General features: G+C 43.6%; 1 protein-coding gene across 5 annotated transcripts in view; it reads left to right on the top strand.

Moving 5' to 3' along the window:
- The window catches only part of dock1 (dedicator of cytokinesis 1), a 238,902-nt gene that overhangs the window by 64,348 nt on the left and 155,416 nt on the right, over nucleotides 1-19,138 (top strand). For all 5 annotated transcript variants that reach the window (XM_066693808.1, XM_066693809.1, XM_066693807.1 and 2 more), the window contains exons 25-27: nucleotides 1,291-1,397; nucleotides 11,193-11,320; nucleotides 13,569-13,664. In XM_066693808.1, the coding sequence (XP_066549905.1) occupies nucleotides 1,291-1,397; nucleotides 11,193-11,320; nucleotides 13,569-13,664 (331 nt within the window). The remainder of the gene's footprint in view (nucleotides 1-1,290; nucleotides 1,398-11,192; nucleotides 11,321-13,568; nucleotides 13,665-19,138) is intronic.

The following is a 19,138-nucleotide window of genomic DNA, read 5'->3' on the forward strand; positions in this document are numbered from 1 at the left end:
ACGTCCTCTCAGTGTGACCTCTGTCCTTCGCTTGTCCTCTGTGGACCGAAGCCCTGTGTCTCCCTTCGAGCCCCTAGAGAAGCTCACATATTTCCTGCTCTCATTGGTTCATTAAAGAAAGTGCTCCACAGGCTGCAGGTGACAGAGAACAGTCTGCCATATTCTCCACTAGCTTTCCGGGGTGGCTGGCACTATATTTAAAGGACGCTGTGTTGACTCGATACCACAGACATGGCTCTGTCCTCGCCTGGTGGAAATCTTGCGAGGATAATAATAAAAGGCTTATCATGGGTAAAGCCAGCCTTAATCTCTCTCAGACATGGTGAAAGTAGGTGTTCTCTGAAAATATCACTTCTGCCGAGCCGCCTGATGGGTGAGATATACTGTCTTCACACAGAGGAGATTTACTCCCCCTCACACAAGGATAGCTGTCACCGCCTGATCCCTCATCCTGCCAGCCTCAGGTCTATGTCGCTGTGAGAGGCAGGGCTGTGCAGCCCCTGTGTGCTCCTGCCAAAAGCCCACACCTGGTCCGCCGCCACCAGCACGGCTATCACGGGGTAGATGTGTTTCATATGGGCTCTGCCTGGCGCCCTGCGGGGCACAGGCGACCCTTTGATCTGTGCCAAAAGGGCTCGGCGCCGGCACACAGTCTTGCCTCTCTCATGTCCTCGCTTGGACGGCGTCCGCCCGTATGTTTAGCGTTCGAATCCATCAGCACCTCGCGCTTGCTGACATTATGGGGTTTCGCCGCCTGCAGCTCTCCGAGGATTATCGGTTCTCGGCTGTTGTGTCCCCTGCAGAGTCGGTAGCTGATTCACTGGTGGCTCACTGTTGAAATTAAGAACAAAAAAAACATGAGTGCTGCCCTTGTAACATTGAGTGCAAGAGGATAACCGGCAGAGATGATTAGATTATAGAGCATTTCATCCTCAGCTGGCACGCCTGTCAGTGCCACAGTAGGCTTATCTGAAGTATATTCATCAGGACAGGAAGAGGGAATGTGTTTCAACTTCACCAAAGTGTTTTGTTTGTTTTGTTCTTGTTTTTGGTTTTGATGTGGTCTGTGTATTCACAGGACAATAAGAGATGGGGCTAATGCTGGGCAGTGAACCGGATAATCAGGTCAAAGGGACTGTCGAAGGCCCAGCAGCCTCAACACGCACGATTAAAAAATGTATAAACATGCTTTTCTCAGCAGCATCCTTGAGCATCCTTGTCCCCACTGTGCTTGTAATATCTCAGTTTTTTTTCCCCACATGCTTACTGTCTCCTGTTCTCTCCGCACAGCAAACTTTTCACGGACTTCATCCTAAAGGTTCCTCTGGGACGCCTGGTGAAGCAGAAGCTGTACTGTATGATCGACATCGTCCACAGCGACCTTTTCACACAACACGGTAAGATCATTAGCGTCCCCGTGGGCCCGCCGCCCTCTCGGGAGCTTCCCCCTCCCCCTCCCCCCTCGTAGGACGGGAGATCTTCCTATCGTTGTCTTTAAAATGAAACTGTGCGAATCCATCCTGTTTCTCCTGCCCTCGCGTCCTCTTCTCAGGGAAAATGCATCACTTTCTAACTTTCCATACTGGTAATTAAATGTTTTTTTCTAATTTTCTTTCTTTCCTGTGGTCACTTAAGGCTTTTGAGTTGGAGATCTTTGTCGTTTGATTTATTTCACAGGGCCCGTGTTTGTGCTGCATTGCGTTTGTGAGAATTTTAACAATTTATATGGCCTAGAGGTAAATGTTGCTCAAGAACGCATCTGAGCAGAAGAAAGACGCCACAGGACTTGTTTTCATGAGGGTGTCTGTAATTCGCTGGTTTAACAAGTGCCTCGTGAATGAAAGATCACCTTGCCTTGGGCGCTGATCTTTTGCTGGACCTCAGAAGGTCTTGATCCTGTATTTTTAAGCAGCCTTTTCTCTTTTACATGGAATTTGAAACATTCAGCTTCTCAGAGGAGTTTCTTGCGCCCGTGTGACTTCCACACAATCCGCACAACGGTTTAACTTGTCTCTGTAGGATTATTTTCTGAGGGGGAAAATGCGACAAGTCACAAGTGTACACTAATAATTAATTTGGGACTGCTGTAATGTGAAGCTAATGTAATTGGATTATAATAATGAAATATGAATATTATGCTTCTCTCAAGTGGCAGGAAAGGAAATCGATAATGCCTTGTTCTTCTCTGCTCTTCAGCAGTTCTCCTCTAGTCGTCTTCCTTTGTCGTCGTCTTGTTGTTTTTGTTTGTTTGGGAACTTTTAAAATAATTTTATAAAACTTTTACCCTGACCAATCATATCTTAACTCATCTACACCATGAGATCAACACCTGGTCAGATCATGTGTGTTGTCAGGGACCCCTCAGACGAGCTGTTTGGCAATGAATTTCAGGAGGTGGACCCCTTTCTGTCCAGGCCGAAGGTCATAAGATGAACTCAACGAACCCTATCAGTTTAGATGAGTGCCTGCCATCCAGGGAATTGAAAGGGTTAAACTACAGGCTGTGAGGGGTCTCTCATGATAGCGAATTGACTGCATCTTGCATATCATAAAGCTAAGGATAGGAAGATGCGATTCAGGGCAATTGTGCACAAGCCTAGACCCGTCCTGTTGGTGAGAAGATAAATCGCACCTTTACAATTCTTGTTTGCCTCAGTTTAAACCTAAGGATATGTTCTCTTTCATCTTCCTTCATTACTAAAGTGGATTTATTGAAATTATATAGAAGTTATATTGAAAGTCTCGCGGTTCATGAAGATGCTTCCAAAACCTCGTGGTCACCTTCTGAATTTACTGATCATGGTCGTCAAACTCTCACTCGCCGTTCACCGAGGGATTGCACATGATTGGGTGAAAAGTAGGTGGCCTGGATTTGTGTCTGTAGAAATAACCGAAGCCTGGAAAGAGGGTGCAGACGTTCTCCAGGGATCCATCGATCGGTTGAATAAAAGCCCAGATCGATGTGGGTTTCCCTGATGAAATCGGTGGGCTTTTTCAGATGGCAGGTGCGGCGATCCGCTTAGCTCCTTCGTTTGTGCAGAGCTTCATAAAGAGCCGCGAAACATGAGGAGCGAGCAATCTGTTGGGCGCTGTGCCTAATCCCGTAAAACCTCTTCCACGTCGGCTTCTCTCTGCAGTATTTCATTGCTTTTGCTAATGTTAATTAAGGGGGCAATTAAATCAAACCGCAGGAAGAGTATGCAGCATAATACTGTTGGTAGCGTAGAGATCATTATATTGATCTCAAGGTCCTATTTACACAATAGGTACGCTGCTTCAGTCAGTCGGCTCACAGAAGAGCTGTGTAGGACCTGCTGATCGGTTCATGTGTGATTTGTGCTTCAATTAAACATCTTGGATTTGATTGGCTTCACCTATAGCGTGCAGTGCCTTGCGAAAGTATTCACCCCCCTTGGCATTTTTCCTATTTTGTTGCCTTATAACCTGGAATTAAAATTGATTTTTGGGGGGTTTGTATCATTTGATTTACACAAAATGCCTACCACTTTGAAGATGCAAAATATTTTTTATTGTGAAACAAACAAGAAATAAGACACAAAAACAGAAAATGTGAGCGTGCCTAACTATTCACCCCCACAAAGTCAATACTTTGTAGAGCCACCTTTTGCAGCATTACAGCTGCAAGTCTCTTGGGGTACGTCTCTATAAGCCTGGCACATCTAGCCACTGGGATTTCTGCCCATTCTTCAAGGCAACACTGCTCCAGCTCCTTCAAGATGGATGGGTTCCGCCGGTGTACAGCAATCTTTAAGTCACACCACAGATTCTCAATTGGATTGAGGTCTGGGCTTTGACTAGGCCATTCCAAGACATTTAAATGTTTCCCCTTAAACCACTCGAGTGTTGCTTTAGCAGTATGCTTAGGGTCATTGTCCTGTTGGAAGGTGAACCTCTGTCCCAGTCTCAAATCTCTGGAAGAATGAAACAGGTTTCTATACAATACAATACAATAATACTTAATTGTCCACACAAGGTGGAAAATTGTCTTTGGTATCACTCGATGAAAAACGCAACAAAATATAATCCATCCACATGTAGATCAATACATACAATCAATAAGTACATTATACATAAAAATACATTCTAAAATACTATTTAAAATCATCTTGAGTTAAGAAAGCTAATTGCAGTGGGAATAAAAGACCATGTATCGCCTTCCTGAAACTCAAACTCAAACTCGGAGAACAAGGGATGCGAGTCTTAATCCAGAACACTCTGGGCTTCTTCCTCATTCTCAGTGTATATAGATCTCCTAACTGACATTGTGGCCTCTGCACTGTTTTGCAAGCAATGTTTACCACTATTCTGAACTCCTATTTTTCTGGCTAAGGTTCCCGTACCAGGCAATGATGTCAATTGACAATATACTCTCAATCAGGGATTTATATACCATCTCTAGAATATTCTGACTCACCCCAAAGCTATTCAATTTCCTAAGTAGGTAGAGGCATTGCACACATTTTTTAAAGATATACTCAGCATTCCCCAAAAAGCTTAATCTTTTATCCAGGAAAGTGCCTAGATATTTAAAATGGTCTACAATTTCAACAGGTTCAACATCCATCATTCCTTCAATTCTGACCAGTTTCCCTGTCCCTGCCGATGAAAAACATCCCCACAGCATGATGCCACCACCACCATGCTCCACTGTGGGGATGGTGTTCTCAGGGTGATGAGCGGTGTTGGGTTTGCGCCAGATATAGTGTTTTCCTTGATGGCCAAAAAGCTCAGTTTTAGTCTCATCTGACCAGAGTACCTTCTTCCATATGTTTGGGGAGTCTCCCACATGCCTTTTGGCAAACCGCAACTAATTATGTGACTTCTGAAGGTAATTGTTTGCACCAGATCTTATTTAGGGGCTTCATAGCAAAGAGGGTGAAAACGTATGCATGCACCACTTTTCCGTTTTTTTATTTTTTAGAATGTTCTAAAGTTATTTTTTTCATTTCACTTCATTAATTTGGACTATTTTGTGTATGTCCATTACATGAAATCCAAATATAAATAAATTTTACCTCCAGGTTGTAATGCAACAAAATAGGAAAAATGCCAAGGAGGGTGAATACTTTCGAAATGCACTGTATATACTATCTATAGTACTGTCTTTTCCTGAAGACTTCTATCCTATACGGTCCCCTCTGGCGTGGTCGAGCCTGATGTAAATTCATCCCATGGATTTGTATTTAGGCTCCATGTTGTGCATCAGGGAAAATTGGTGTGACTGCATTTTATCCATGCTTGCTTTCTGTGCGATTTCTCTTTTTGGACGGGTGTTTTATTCTTCAGAAAAATAAGCTTTTGTGAACCTGTCACAACCACTTTAAAACCCCCGTCCTCTCGGTCACGGTGCACTCAGTGGAAATGTCACCACTCTGTCGCTATCGCCGGGGAGGTTTGCGGCTTATTTTTAACAATTACAATACAGGTGTCCGTCCACCTTGCGTAACTGGCAGATAATAAACTCCGGCTTTGTGTGCCATGGCTCTGCCAGCACTACAGTCTAATACATGCAGATATCATCACCTTAATAGTTATGGCAAAAGACAGCACGGAAATCTAAGTGACAACATTTTGACTCGTCAGGACTGCTTGACGAATTCATTTACTGTTTTCAATAAACAAATGCAGTAATCTGCCTAGAGCATTCTCCACACTGTGCGCTCAAACTTTCACAGTAAATCTCAAACAGTTGGATGTCACTTTAATTTCATTTCAGCAGGCTGCTGCCTCACTATTAACGAACAGGACGGTTTTATATTCTGCGCCAGACCGAATTCCATAGGTAATCTTTATGCACAACATCTGACGCTTAAAGATGTTGATGAAGCCGCATTTACTGAACAAACTGAACAGGATTAGGAGCTGAAAGAGGCTTTGAATTTGTGTCAGTCTCGAGTATTGCAGACCTGTGCAGGCTCTGATCCTGTTAAATATTACATCTCACTGTACAGACGCAGATCCTCCAGTAACATCCAGCCGCCGCAGTACTTTTTAAATTCACTTTAATTCATTATAAGGAAGGTCAGGTCGAATCCTATACTGGCTTCAATCTTGGCACACAATTTCCGATTGTGTAGATATCGTCTGTGTGGTCTCTTGGCTTTTTTTAATAATACACACATTACACTTAATAAATTACTTTCATACCAGCATGGAAGCCTAGCCTTTCTGATATATTTCTGTGTATTCGTCAGTGAATCTCTAGTAGTTAAAAGAAATTAGTAACACTTTATACACTATTATACAGCTAACAAATTGACATCAGATTCTTCTGCAAATTAATCGCCGAGTTGATAAACATGCTTTGGTCTCCAGGTGTTCTCGCTGAGGTCACCCTGTCCGGTATGAATACACTAACAGTGTCTTTTTGACCTTCCCCCTCCCTGGCTGTCCCTGGATCGCTGTGTGTCACCTTCACACCGGATCGCTCTGGGGAAAACATTTCCACCGAGTCGCCGCTTTACATACGTAACCGCGTGCCCAAAAAATGGGCCCATCGGTCCAGAACAAATGTTTCAAGTGCTCTCGTGGCCCGTGTCTGGACTTATTGTGCTCTCTAAATCTGTTTGCTTGGCAGTGGGGGTGCAGTTTTGGCCGTGCTCGATAGTTCCAGTCTGCTTCCCTTAGTCATCAAACTGCTTTCCAACTGGGCATGGAGGGCTGATGCTGCTGGCTTCGCTGCTCGCTGCAATGGAGAGACAAGGCATCATCATTTCACCACTTCTGTAGCTGCAAGAGCATAAGAAACTCAATAACAAAACCCCCACGGCTAGATTCGTGCTTTTCGCTTTCTCTTCCGGCTGCGCTACATTTATTCACCAAATTCCTTCATTCCATACATCTTTCATCTTTGATTTGTATTTAATTTCCCTTTTATTTGATTGTTTTTTATTCTGTAATGTGTTTATATGAATGTTAGTGTTTATTTGAGCACATTTGTGCTTCTCAGTGCGAGATTCATTACGCAGCCCGGGACTGGATCCTGCAGATTGACTCTGGGGGATGTGTTTTGTAACTTAAGTTGGCAGCTTTGCTAAAAATAACACCAACTGTTATTTGGGTTTATATCTGAACTACAATGTGTGAAAAATACATGTTTTTTTCAGTTTTATCCTGAAATTCTGCAGTGATTCTGCCATGTTTTATAGTTTGATTAACAGCTGTTCAGAATATTATTTCTAGTGAGAAATCATTTGAAACAATAACAAACAAGATCAGTTGTCATGAGTTATTGGTTTGTTTTAATATCTAATTGGTATTTCTCCTGCAGTACTTTTACATTAGTTTTTCTATCTGTCCTTCTCTGCATATAAATATTTATGTAAATACAAAATACAAGTGTTTTGATTATTTTCCAAGGGGATTGTAAGGCAAGCGGAGCAGCAACATGAAACAGAAATGCCTGTTGTGTTTAGAAAAACAGGAGAAACGTTTTATCCCAAGACCCACCGAAGGCCTCTGTATAAATTATTCCCTCCATTTTGGAATCGCGCCACAATCAGGGCAAATTGAATTAATTCTCACAGCTGAGATCCAGTACTTCATCTTGCTGCTTTAAACCTACACATTAGTTCAGTATTATTCATGGCGAACGTCCTTCCCGGTATTTTCTCTTCAGAGTAAAATTGTTCAAATATTACATCTTTCCACCGGTCAAGCAGATTGTGAGGATTTTTTTTTTCTTCTAGCACACGAAAAGTAGTCTCCTATTACTGTCTCGCATAATGACTTTATCAAGACATTTCCTCATTACTGCCATGCAGAGAGATGTAATCAGTTATGGGCGATGCCGTGCAATATGCACTTCAAGGCAAGTGGAGGGCTTTTAAAAAAGTAATTCATTATTGAGGGGATCTGTTAGAAACTTTTCCATTTCCATCGACTGCCAGCGTTCACTTCTAAGTGCTGCATCGGTGACTTAACGTTTGAATTATAAGGTATAGAGAAGAGCCGGACCGGGGTATTTATCTTTCCCGATGTAATAATTGATGACGTTGAGATCTATTACTTCATTAAACTCTTTGAAGTGTGCAGCAGGAGATTCGAACCATTAATATATACGGAAGAAACGTCCTTTAAGAAGAATACACTTTTCAACGGATAAAACTGTGCAGGTGGTTTTATTCTGCTGATTTTAAAGCTCACGCGAGAGACAACCTGTGGTTCTGATGTTGGCTACAGTAATCAATCGCTATTTTGAGGGGAACACTATTGAATTTGTGTGTTCAGGGACGAGGAGACACGGGTTCTTGCTTGAGTGTCTGTATTTCGAGCTTGGATGCAGTGACGGAGGAGCCCTGCTTTCCCGCAGACCCACGCCCTGATAATGATTGATATTATTTTTAAATGCGGAGTGCGGAGACATCCATCACTCGGCGTTCCTCCAGGTTTGCACTCTGAACAGATGTTGAACCGCCGTTTCTGCCTTCGCTGTATCTCGTGGTGAAGCTGTGATGTCTGCCCCCCCAGTTTCCACACCGTATACAGATATGTGTGCTAGGTTTATCAGGGTCACTCTAGTCACCCATATTACTGATGAGGGTTAATCAAGGTCACCTGGGCCTGAATTTCCTAATCCTGGTTCTAACTGTGCTCGATAGATCCTTTATTACAACCATTTGTCTTTATCGTATGTACCTAATGCCTCACAGTGAACCTGCTGTTGGACACCTGGTTATTAGGAGCGTGGTTGTAGGAATGGGGTTAAAAAAAGACAGCTGCCCGTCAGACTTATAACTTTATCTTCTGTCTCTTCTGTCACCCACAGTAGCTTACGGTTAGGACATTGTCACATAGCAGCCAACAGTCTTCCCTGTGTGCCTCCAACTCTACATTGTTACATTTCAGGTGTGTGTGTGTGTGTGTGTGTGTAAAGACACACATGCATGTGCTAAATAGAGCTGATATGTGGTTCCGAGGTTGTCCTGATTTACTGATGAATAAAGTACATTAAAACGATCTGCAGTCAGTTTTGTTTATTGATTTTTATTTAAAATGCTACATGAAAAATACAGCTGCTTCTCAGCTCTTCTCGACTATCATCTCTGTCTTGTGCGGCTCCGTCTCGCTGCTTCATTCACTCATTCAGCCGAGTCTCGCTGGATTCCTACACACTGCGAGGGAGCAGATACCATCAATATCCACCTACGCTTCCACTAACGATGCGCTGCGACGGTGGTTCTCCCGTGGAAGTCGCAGCCCCGTCTCTCCCATCAGCCCCTTCTCCGTCTGATGAGTTAGCGCCCGTGTCACTCAGTCTCGTCCCACGAGCCTCTGCTCTCTCCCGCTTCTGTGAGAGGGTTCAACACGGTGTCACACCAATCACGTACGCATCCCTTCCCCATGCAGGCGGTGAGCACTTCTTGGAGCAGAAGGAAAATCTCTCGTTTTGCCGGTCGGAAGATAACATTCCCGATGTGGAAATCAGACAATGTCGAACAGGAGAAGAAGTTGCTTCCCATGCACTAACCTAGAAAAAAACATTGAAGACCGAAATACCCCAAAACAAAACCATGTTGTGAGTGGTAGGATGTGTTGTATTATTGACGCTTCATTTTTATTTTTTCTCATTAGGAAACGGTCCAGAGAATGCTAGCGTATACAGTTAAAGAAGGTCTCGGATCAATGGAGGATATAATGAAGCTGTATGATATTCTTTGGGGACTTCTCATAGATTATTGTTCACGGTTTGCTCTCCACCTCATAAGAAGGACATTGTAGCACTGGATCGAGTCCAGAAAAGTGCAACACGGCTAATCCCTGGAGGATATGACTTAGATGGGTTAAGACAAATTAATGTTTTTGGCCTTAAGCAAAGAAGGCTTTGAGAAGATTTGATTGAGGTTTTTAAAAATCCCTCAGGGGGTCAAAAAAGTTCAGCTCTAGTCATTTCTGAAGCTGACTGGAGGAAGCGTAAGAAGGTGCCTGGGTACAGAAACACTTATTCTGAGAGAGTGGATTCAGAGAGAGGAGTAATTCCGCTCTCTGGGACTTTGTGTTTTTGTTTGGTTTAATCTGCTCATATAGATTTTAAGTGCCGTTGCGGAACAGTGGGAGTAGCTGTTTGTTTTGAGCAAATATGGGCCACAAATGTGTGGATTTCAAAGATGGCTGTGTGTGTTTATTGCTCTACATAATCAATGCAAAGAGGTGTTCCTGAATATACAGTAGCTTACACAATTATTCATACCCTTGAACGCAGTGTACACACACACACACACACACACACACACACACACACACACACACGGATGGAGTATGTTAAGACCCCTGCATGTGTGTGTGCGGTAGACGGAGGCATGTATTTGTGTTGGTGCGCAGGATTCGTTCAGTGCCCTCGCTAATTCCTCCTGTCAATACTCCTCTCTGTGTGGCTTGACGGGGACGGCGATTCCGGGGGGTTTCTGCACTCTCCTCCGCTGCTGTATAAACTGCGTTGCTAACGTGCTTTGATTGGCTGAAGCAGTTCTGCATTAATTTCCCCTGCCGCTCCGTCCCTGGAGAGCACCAGCCGAGGCCCTTCGTCAGGACGGTGACCCCCATGCCTGATCGAAACCTCTCTCCTCAGAGCCGACTAATTGATCAGGACGAGGAATTCATTTAAAATATTGAACCCCGAGTCGTGGGTCCTTATTTCCTTAAAGCCAGGGGGGAAATCTGAATCTCACGGTTAATAGACATGATGATGTCATAGTGAGCAGGTTGTGTGGCATAGTTGAGTTTAAGAGCTAAACCATTCAGTTACCATACAGGAGAGACGCACTTGATTTGCATTTAAAAGGATTTGATATAGCCATTAATTACACTGTTACTCGGTTGTAATTATACAACGTATAGCATTACCTAATGTAACATTCTCCTGTTTTGTTTATATTGTTAGAATTTTGAATTTATGCTACCTAATATAGCTATCATTTTATGAGTGCAGGAAAGTAATGGTCTATAAGATTTTGCCTGCAGTTGTATACACAATTTATTGAGATACATTAACCAACATGACAATTTACTTTCTTGGTTTTGGGTCTGGCCTGCAGAGCAAGGATGGGTGGGAAGGTAGCTCCCATTTTGAAAGCGAGAACGTGGCTGTTCATGCCGTAACGCGTTGTCCGTCGTTGCTTCTCACCCGTCTACTGTTGCCCTGACTGCTGCTCTCTGTGGGCCTTCTCCTCCAGACTGCCGGGAGATCCTGCTGCCTCTGATGACAGAGCAGCTGAAGTTTCACCTGGAGAAGCAGGAGGAGCTGGAGGCCTGCTGCCATCTGCTCAGTGACATCCTGGAGGTCCTCTACCGGAAAGATGTGGTGAGTAGATCATGCACTTGCCGACCGAATTGTGCATCTCATGTGACCTCATGGGTCATGTGCTGTGATGGTCAGAAGAAGAATGCATTTCTTCTCCAGTGTTTATTTTTGGCCATGAACTTGGAAAACCTCACGTCGGTTTACTGAGTTTAAGGTTTTGAATATGGACAGCTTTGGACCAGCCAAGAGGGACTGATCTGACTCGAGCAAGTTTTGGTCTTTGGCGTTTCCTGGCACTATGATTGTGTAGCTCTAAGTAAGTCGGGGTTGGGGGTCAAGTCCACTTTTTCAATTCCACTTCCCTTGTTCAGACCCAGTGCAGATTCCCACTCCCAATCTTTGTGCGGTTGACAGAAGAGGCTCCACTGGAATTGGGAGTGAATTGAACAAATAATGACGAATGGAATTGGACTGGAATTGACCAATAAATGTCTGCTTTTGGCCACAGTTTCCTGAACTAGCACAACCCAGGCAGTTGTCCTGACATTTTTAAGGCTATTTTAAGGGTGTGTTGGAGTCTTTGTTGTTTTAAGCAAAGCTGCATAGACCAAAACATTTGCATAGCGAGTCTTAAATCAAACGTGGATGATCAAAACGACTTACCATGATGAGGACTGGAACATTTATTTTCTTTACCACCATTTCCTCAACTCGCTTACTTACTCAGCTGTTGCCTGTTGAAGACTGCACCCGATTTTGCAGAAAAACAGATGAATAGGAAAGACCCTCTTTCTTCCGATATTACCTGGCAATGAATGATCCCACCAGCCGGGCAGCCATTGATTTTTCCTCTGTATGAAGCTGGCTGATGGAGATGATGTAGCGGGAAGCTCCGTTTCTGTTATGTTCATCAATCAGGGGGACTTTGTTTAATTAGTGTGCAGTACTCGGTGACCGGTGAGCCCGTCTGTCTTTGTTACGCGGGTCTATTCCTGGACAATAAGACATGATATCTGGACTCGGGGAGCTAATTCATTCATGCATAATTCACTCGCTTCCGTTGACGTTATTTGTGCATCTCTTAGAGTCGAGGTTGCGATCAAATCTGTGTGTTTGGTCTTCAAATCATTATACTAAGCGTCTGTATAAGGTTCTTTGTGATAGCTGGCTCTGATCTATATATTCTGCAGTGCGGATGTGAAGTCTGTGTTTCTGATATTGCCCCAGTGAGTCTTCCAATGAAAACAGCAACTGTGGAAATGATCGCACGTGCTCTTTCTTGAGTGTTTCGAGTGTCATACCAGAGGGATTTGACACAGGAGATGTCACATACGTGTGCTAAAGCTCTGAAACGGTTTCTTCATTAACGAGCTGGAGATGGGGAGGTGAACAGTGGTCACATGGAAGTGAGCTGTGTGGAGTTTGTCAGAAAAGTGACTTAAACCACATCTTGAATTATTGAGACTTTGGGAACACGCTGTCCTTCTTGGGAATTTGTTCTGAGGAAATCACATCCCACTGCTGGTGCGTCCCTCGCCCTGCTAATCGCTGCATGTAGAGCAGCTCGACTTGATAGCAAAGGATGATCTCTGAAGACTTGCACGGTTCTTACAAAGTGCACTTCAAAATCCATAATTTATTGCAGCGGCTTCTGCGCTTCTCAGGGTTTTCTTTTTTAACTGTGTATGGTGGGAAGCTAAGATGCTGAAAAAAAGGAAATATGAGTTTGGGCTTATCTTCTCCATTAGCCAAGAAAGACCCGGATTAATGTCAACACACACTTCGATAGTGGGATTGAGATTTCTATCTGATTTATTTCAGTAATCCTGCAAAAAATGTAAGTCTGCGCTCGGTAAGGAATGGTACTAGCAGGTTTTATAGATGCTACTTATTGATTAAGACACATCACTCGATTTGAACTGTGTTCTGCAGTTAAAACATTAAAATCCAAAATATGCTCTGATTTGCATTTTTGCATATTCTAGGGAACGGGGAAAAAAAGAAAAATATGCTGCCACTAATTATTTCAGCTATTTGCAGTAATTATGCAGCTCCTGAGACACCAGCCTATGATTAAATAAGGCTGTTTAGTTTGCAGTGCCTCTCCCTTTGACAGGAACCATTTCTCCTTAAAATAAAAATCAGAATAAATCTGCTTTCAGAAGACAATTGTGTTTTGTGTGTGTGTGTGTGTGTGTTTTTTTTTTGAATTGTAAAAAGATTTAAGCACAATAAATATGGGGATCCAATATTCATCCCCTTTAATTTATTTCTCTCTCTCTCTCTCTCTGCCTAACTATTTCTTCAGGGACCCACCCAGTGGCATGTCCAGATTATTATGGAGAAGCTATTGAGGACGGTAAACAGAACAGTCATCTCCATGGGCCGCGACTCCGAGCTTATTGTAAGTGTCTCTCAATATCAACCTAGAGGAAAAAAAAAAATCTTTATCACAACTGGCTGCGACTTGCTGAATCCTCAATAACTGGATTTTAAATCCCAGGTGGCGAAAAGCAATCAAAATCTTGTTTAAATCTACTTCATGTGCTCACTGAGCTTTTCTCTGAAGATTTGCTTTATCTCTCCGTTCCTTTTATCGTTTTATTAAAGAGGCCCAGTGTTATTTATCTCTTTAAGATCTGTCCTCCCCACATGCAAATCATTTGATATCATCTAATAAATTAATTCCGTAGCTCTGTCCTCACTTCTGCCGAGAACTTTAAGCTATAATACAATAACTAGTACTTAGTTAACAATTATTATTACAAAAATGCAAAGCTGAAGTCTGACATCCTGTCTCTAAGTTTGTACATTTTTCATTACTTCACTTGAGTAAAATATCAGCGTCAGAACTTTTGTATTGCATTATAGATAACACTTTGATTAATTTCACTTTAATTACACAGACAAATTGAAGCGAGAATGTTGTGCGATTTTGTGTGACAATTGCCAGTGAGAGAACTGAAAAATAGGATGAACTAACATTGATTAAATCTACATGAGCCGATTTTCTCCAGTGTATTACATTGTAATAATCATAATTGTTCAGCGTAATAAGAGCTGTTATGCAAGAGTAAGCACTTTTACAGTGTAATAAGCATTCATTTTCACTTAATTGTATTTATGTCAAGGTATGTTGTATTTATTTTGGTTTAATAAAATGTTTCCATGTTTTTTTTCCATACATGGATGGGTGCTAAGCAGAATTAATAGCTCAATGTTTGAAGTTAGTTGATAAATGTTTTTTTAATGTATTTAATCTTTTCATATGTTCCCCTTGAAGCATGAAAGGTATTGTAGCTTGTGCTGCTTCAGTCATCCTTTTGGCGTCTGTGATTTTATCATGTTCAGGGTGATATTTTGCTTTACTGATGTTTTTCATAAACAATTTGAAAGACCATTTGTATGCAAATGCGATTCGTTTGCACATTTATAGTGTGTGTACCAGCAGGATACAAACAAAAATGAAAACCACATCCCTATGAGATGTGTAATGGACCTTGATATTTGTCCATGGGCTGGGAATGGATATAGCTCCCGGTCCGTGTCTCTCTTTGGATAAATACACTTGTGTTCGCGAGGGCAAACCATCTCTTCACCCAATCATGTGTCCAGCATGTCAGTAATATCTTAATTTCTAACCCAGACCTTTATCCTGACACAAAGGTGACGTGGCGTGAGGTAATTGCGTCTCCCTCACGTCAGATGTCTACCCCTTAATGTGCTTTTCTGAGTCATGGAGCCAAAAGGCATCTTATTGTTGTTTTACGCTGTCTGTTCGAGTTGTACAACATATGCTTAATGAAGCTGTCGGCGAGATAAAACCTGCTCAGGGCCCGGCTGACAGCTACTAGCCAGCTGCGTGCGGCGTGGGCTCTCCGCTCTGGATCCTAATTGAGCGGCTCTCTCAAAACTTTCTAATCATTCACTTAGGGAGGAAAAGAAAAAGCCTCCTGTTGTAGTATTTGCTACCCAGCGGTTCCTGTGTTTGTTTCTGATCTGTCAGCAACAGCTTTAATGCACTTCTTTGGTCCAGCTTCCTCTCCAGGTTTTTATAACAAAATAAAATTATTGCCCTCTGCTATTTTTCAGTATAGGTGTCTTGTGGAACATTTTGAATACTTTACATCACCGAGGGAGGGTTCTCTTTTGTTTTTCCTCCTTTATCTTTTCTAAAACACCAACAGACATATAAGCAAACCAACCAACAAACAACACAACCGTGACAGAAGAGCTTCTATCTGGAAGGTTGTTGCATCACCTGCCGTTGCCTAACCGGCACGCTTTTAACACACGTTAGCCGCGCATCTCTGTCCCTGAGCAGGAAGATCCAAAAATACAAGATGCCGGGGTACTGTAGCAGAAAATGGAATTAAAATGCATCCACTTAAGAGCAGATGCGAGGGGGCTGCTTGGCGTGCTGAAGACGGCCCGCTGCGGAGCTGTGTCGGTCTCTCTGGACTGGACCCGGAGGCTGCTGCAGCGATGGCGTAGGGACGGCGTCTCTCCCGGACGCACTCCCTCGCCTCCCCGTCTGCTTACTAACTCATCTATAAAATTCCTGTCAGGCGGGTGACGGCCGGTGTATGCGATCAGCATTTTCCTCCTTGGCTGTTCATGCTGAAGGATGTGCTGCACCGCCATGGTTAACTCTCCTGCAGCTCTCGCCCCGGGTCAGATTTTATCTGCGTTCCCGTTCCAATGAAGCTGATCTCTATATATTCAGACTCCTGGCCGTGTCCAGTCGGGTTGCATGTGAAGGGGTAGGGACGGGGATGTAATCGCATCTGTCTGTGTCGACTCGCTGTCTTATAATGTCAAGCTTGTCAGAATCCAGCTGTATCTGATATCTGTTTGTATGTAAAATCAGCGGCGATTAACGTCAAACTGGAAACACTGTCCAGCTCAGAGACTTTGATGTATTTGTCTGTACAGACCAGCAAAGTGTCTGTTTGAGGCTCCACTGAAGTCAGCTTACAACTCCTCTAGCCTTTCTATATCATCGTTTGCTTATATATATATATATATATATATATATATATATATATATATATATATATATATTTTATATAACTGGCCTTAATATTGACTTCCCCACAAGGCATTATAAAGCATCCAGCTGCTTCTTCATCTCAATTACTGGCTCGTATTCGCTGCCTGTGTGTAGGACTTGCTGACGGCAGGAACAAAAGGCTGAGCTAAGTGAAGATTTTGAGAGGATAGTCCTGGGTAATGCAGGTCTTTGCTCTGGGAATTCTCTCACGGTTTTGGTAAACGCTCGAGGGCTCGTGCCGATGTGGCCCTTGACTCTTAATGACGCCTCCTCTTTCTTCTCCGCGCCAGTTTCTCCAGGCGGCCGCAGACTTCAGAGATGCTCTCTCTGTCTTGGCTGTAGAGAGAGCTGTTTTCATCCAGTGAGACATTCCACTTTTTTTTTTATCCGCTATCCGTTTGCAGACCGACGTGCCTGCAGCCTGGGCCAAACGTAAATATCCTTCTTACCCAAGCGTTCCTTTTAAACGTATAGGCGAAAGCAGTGCTGTATTATTGATGAGGAACGGCTCTCTCTGGGATGTAGCATAACCCCCCACTGTTACATATTGACCTCATAAAATTGATACCCAATAACCTCCTCCCGTGGCCTGGTACAGCGGTCACAAATTTAATGTATACAATTGTGTTGGGCCACTCAAGCTTTGAGCTTCTAAAAATTCAGGCAGTGAATGCAAGTGTAGCTTTTAAGCATTACTTTCGAAGCAGTCTATGATTATTTAATGAGCGCTAAGAGTGGCTTGAATTTTTAAAGGAGCCCAGGCCTGGTTAAGATGCAGTCCAGTCCGGACAAAGATCTCCCCCCCCCACCCAGTAATAACTCCAGTAACGATTCACTCTTGTGGCGTCGACACCATGTTGCCAGATTGAAATGCAACCAGTACTTAGAATTCCTGACCTTGTTCTGCCGGGGATCAGCTTCAGATTTAGATTTATGCATTAACTTTTGTTTCCCTCCCCCTCTGTAACTGGCGTCGTATGTGGAATGCAGATGAAAGCGATCATCGCGACAGACAAGGTAGAGAAAAGGCGTTCAGGAATTGTAAGAATCCATCCTGTCGAACGTTTCCTGCCGTCGACCGGATTTGAATTGGAAATGATTGCTTTTTTGTTTGTTGTGTTGTCTGTAAGGTATAATTTTGTCTTTATTTGGAAGTCGGATCCTACTGGCATCCTTTCAGCCTGGGATGATTCTAAGCTGCTACATTTCAGCTTTTGTGTTCTTAATGGCAGTTTGCCGTACAGATCAACAACATCTCGACAAATAATAGCTACAGACCTTCAACCGAGCCTTTGTTTTCAGATTGTATTACGCCCTGCTTTGTTTAGTGTGCTTTAAGAACAATCCCCAATATGGAATTAAAGTGTGGCGGTGAAGCAGGGATAGGCAACTTCAACCACCGTTTCTGTATACACCTTTTTATTTTGCTTTGCTGATTTGTTTGTTTTTGAATCTGCTAACAATTGCCCTGATCGATCGCTCCAATAATCTAATCCTTGGGCTTTCTTGACCGTATCGCCAGGCTGTAGCTTGAGTCTCGCTCTCCTCGGGGGCCGCGTGTGCAGGCAGCGCAGGAGCACGTGTGAGGGGTACTGCAGTGAGAGGACGTTCCTCTGGTATTGATTGACGCCGTGCCGATCTGACAGGCGCGGTTTCGTGCAGCTGCTGTTAAGAGTGCTGGCGGACACGCTGCCGCATGCAGATTTGGTCTCCCCTCTGTGAACCCACAGCCAGCCAGGGACGAAGGTCTGTGGCAGACGTTTGCGATGATGCAGATTTTAGTTTTAAAAAATCAGTGTCAAAATAAATACTTGGCATCGTCTCCAAAAGGGTTGAATCTGTTCTAAATTTCAGGTAAGATGGAACACCACCTGCGACCAAGAGGTTTATTGATCTTCTCACGAATACCTAGTGTTTGCTTGTTTATTTGTTTATCAAAAACCGTGCCAGCTTCCATGGTGCAGCTGCCTAATTCAGGAGACGTTGTGCATCATCTAAAACATAGAGAACCGTGCGGTGATGCCATTAAAAACAAACTAATGGGTGACTGGGCCAACCTTCAATACGGAGGGAAATCTCTCCTGTTTACCTGTATGGTCTTCAGAATTTGCATTTGGGATGGAGGTGGATAAACGTGGGACACCTTAAATCATGATTAAGTGTAAGCAATCGTGTTAAAATGACTCTGGCATGACTTGGCATTTTGAGCATTTTCATCGATTTGTCTCTCATTCTGTTTGCCAAACACTCAGACGTTTAGTTTCCAGGCCTGAGGGTCCGGGTCACCACGTCCGCTCTCATTCACTGATTGAGTTATGAGTGCCGGAGCCTCCCTGCAATCTAAACTCTTTCGGGGGCCGCACGGATAGTGGCGCACGGAGATTTATAACTTCTCTTGCGAATGTGACGTGTGGTTCTGGTGCCTATAGACGCTCACTGACTTGAGTGGCCTGGCATCTCGACTTCACTGCATCTCCATTATTCTGCCTTCCGAGGCGCAGCGGGGACTCGGAGGAATTCAAAAATAAAACACCGTTCTAGTGCCAGGGTGATGCAATGACTCGCACCCTCCAGCCCACGTCCTCCTCGCTGACAAGACTGGGGTGCCTGGCGGTGGCACGCTCACCGGTGAGTCTGTGTCAGCTCTGCAAACTAATCGCATTGGTGTTTGGAGTGGAAAAGCCATTACCATCCAGCTGTGGCCTTCAATAAAGGACGGCTGTTTTGGGGAATAACATTTGCGGTTGAGCAGACATGCACATCATTAACAGTCATTGCCTGCTGCCCACACGACAGAGGAACAAGGCTCTGCTCCCTCGAGATCT

This window comes from Amia ocellicauda, chromosome 20 (assembly GCF_036373705.1).
Source record: "Amia ocellicauda isolate fAmiCal2 chromosome 20, fAmiCal2.hap1, whole genome shotgun sequence".
In the NCBI taxonomy this organism is placed as follows: domain Eukaryota; kingdom Metazoa; phylum Chordata; class Actinopteri; order Amiiformes; family Amiidae; genus Amia; species Amia ocellicauda.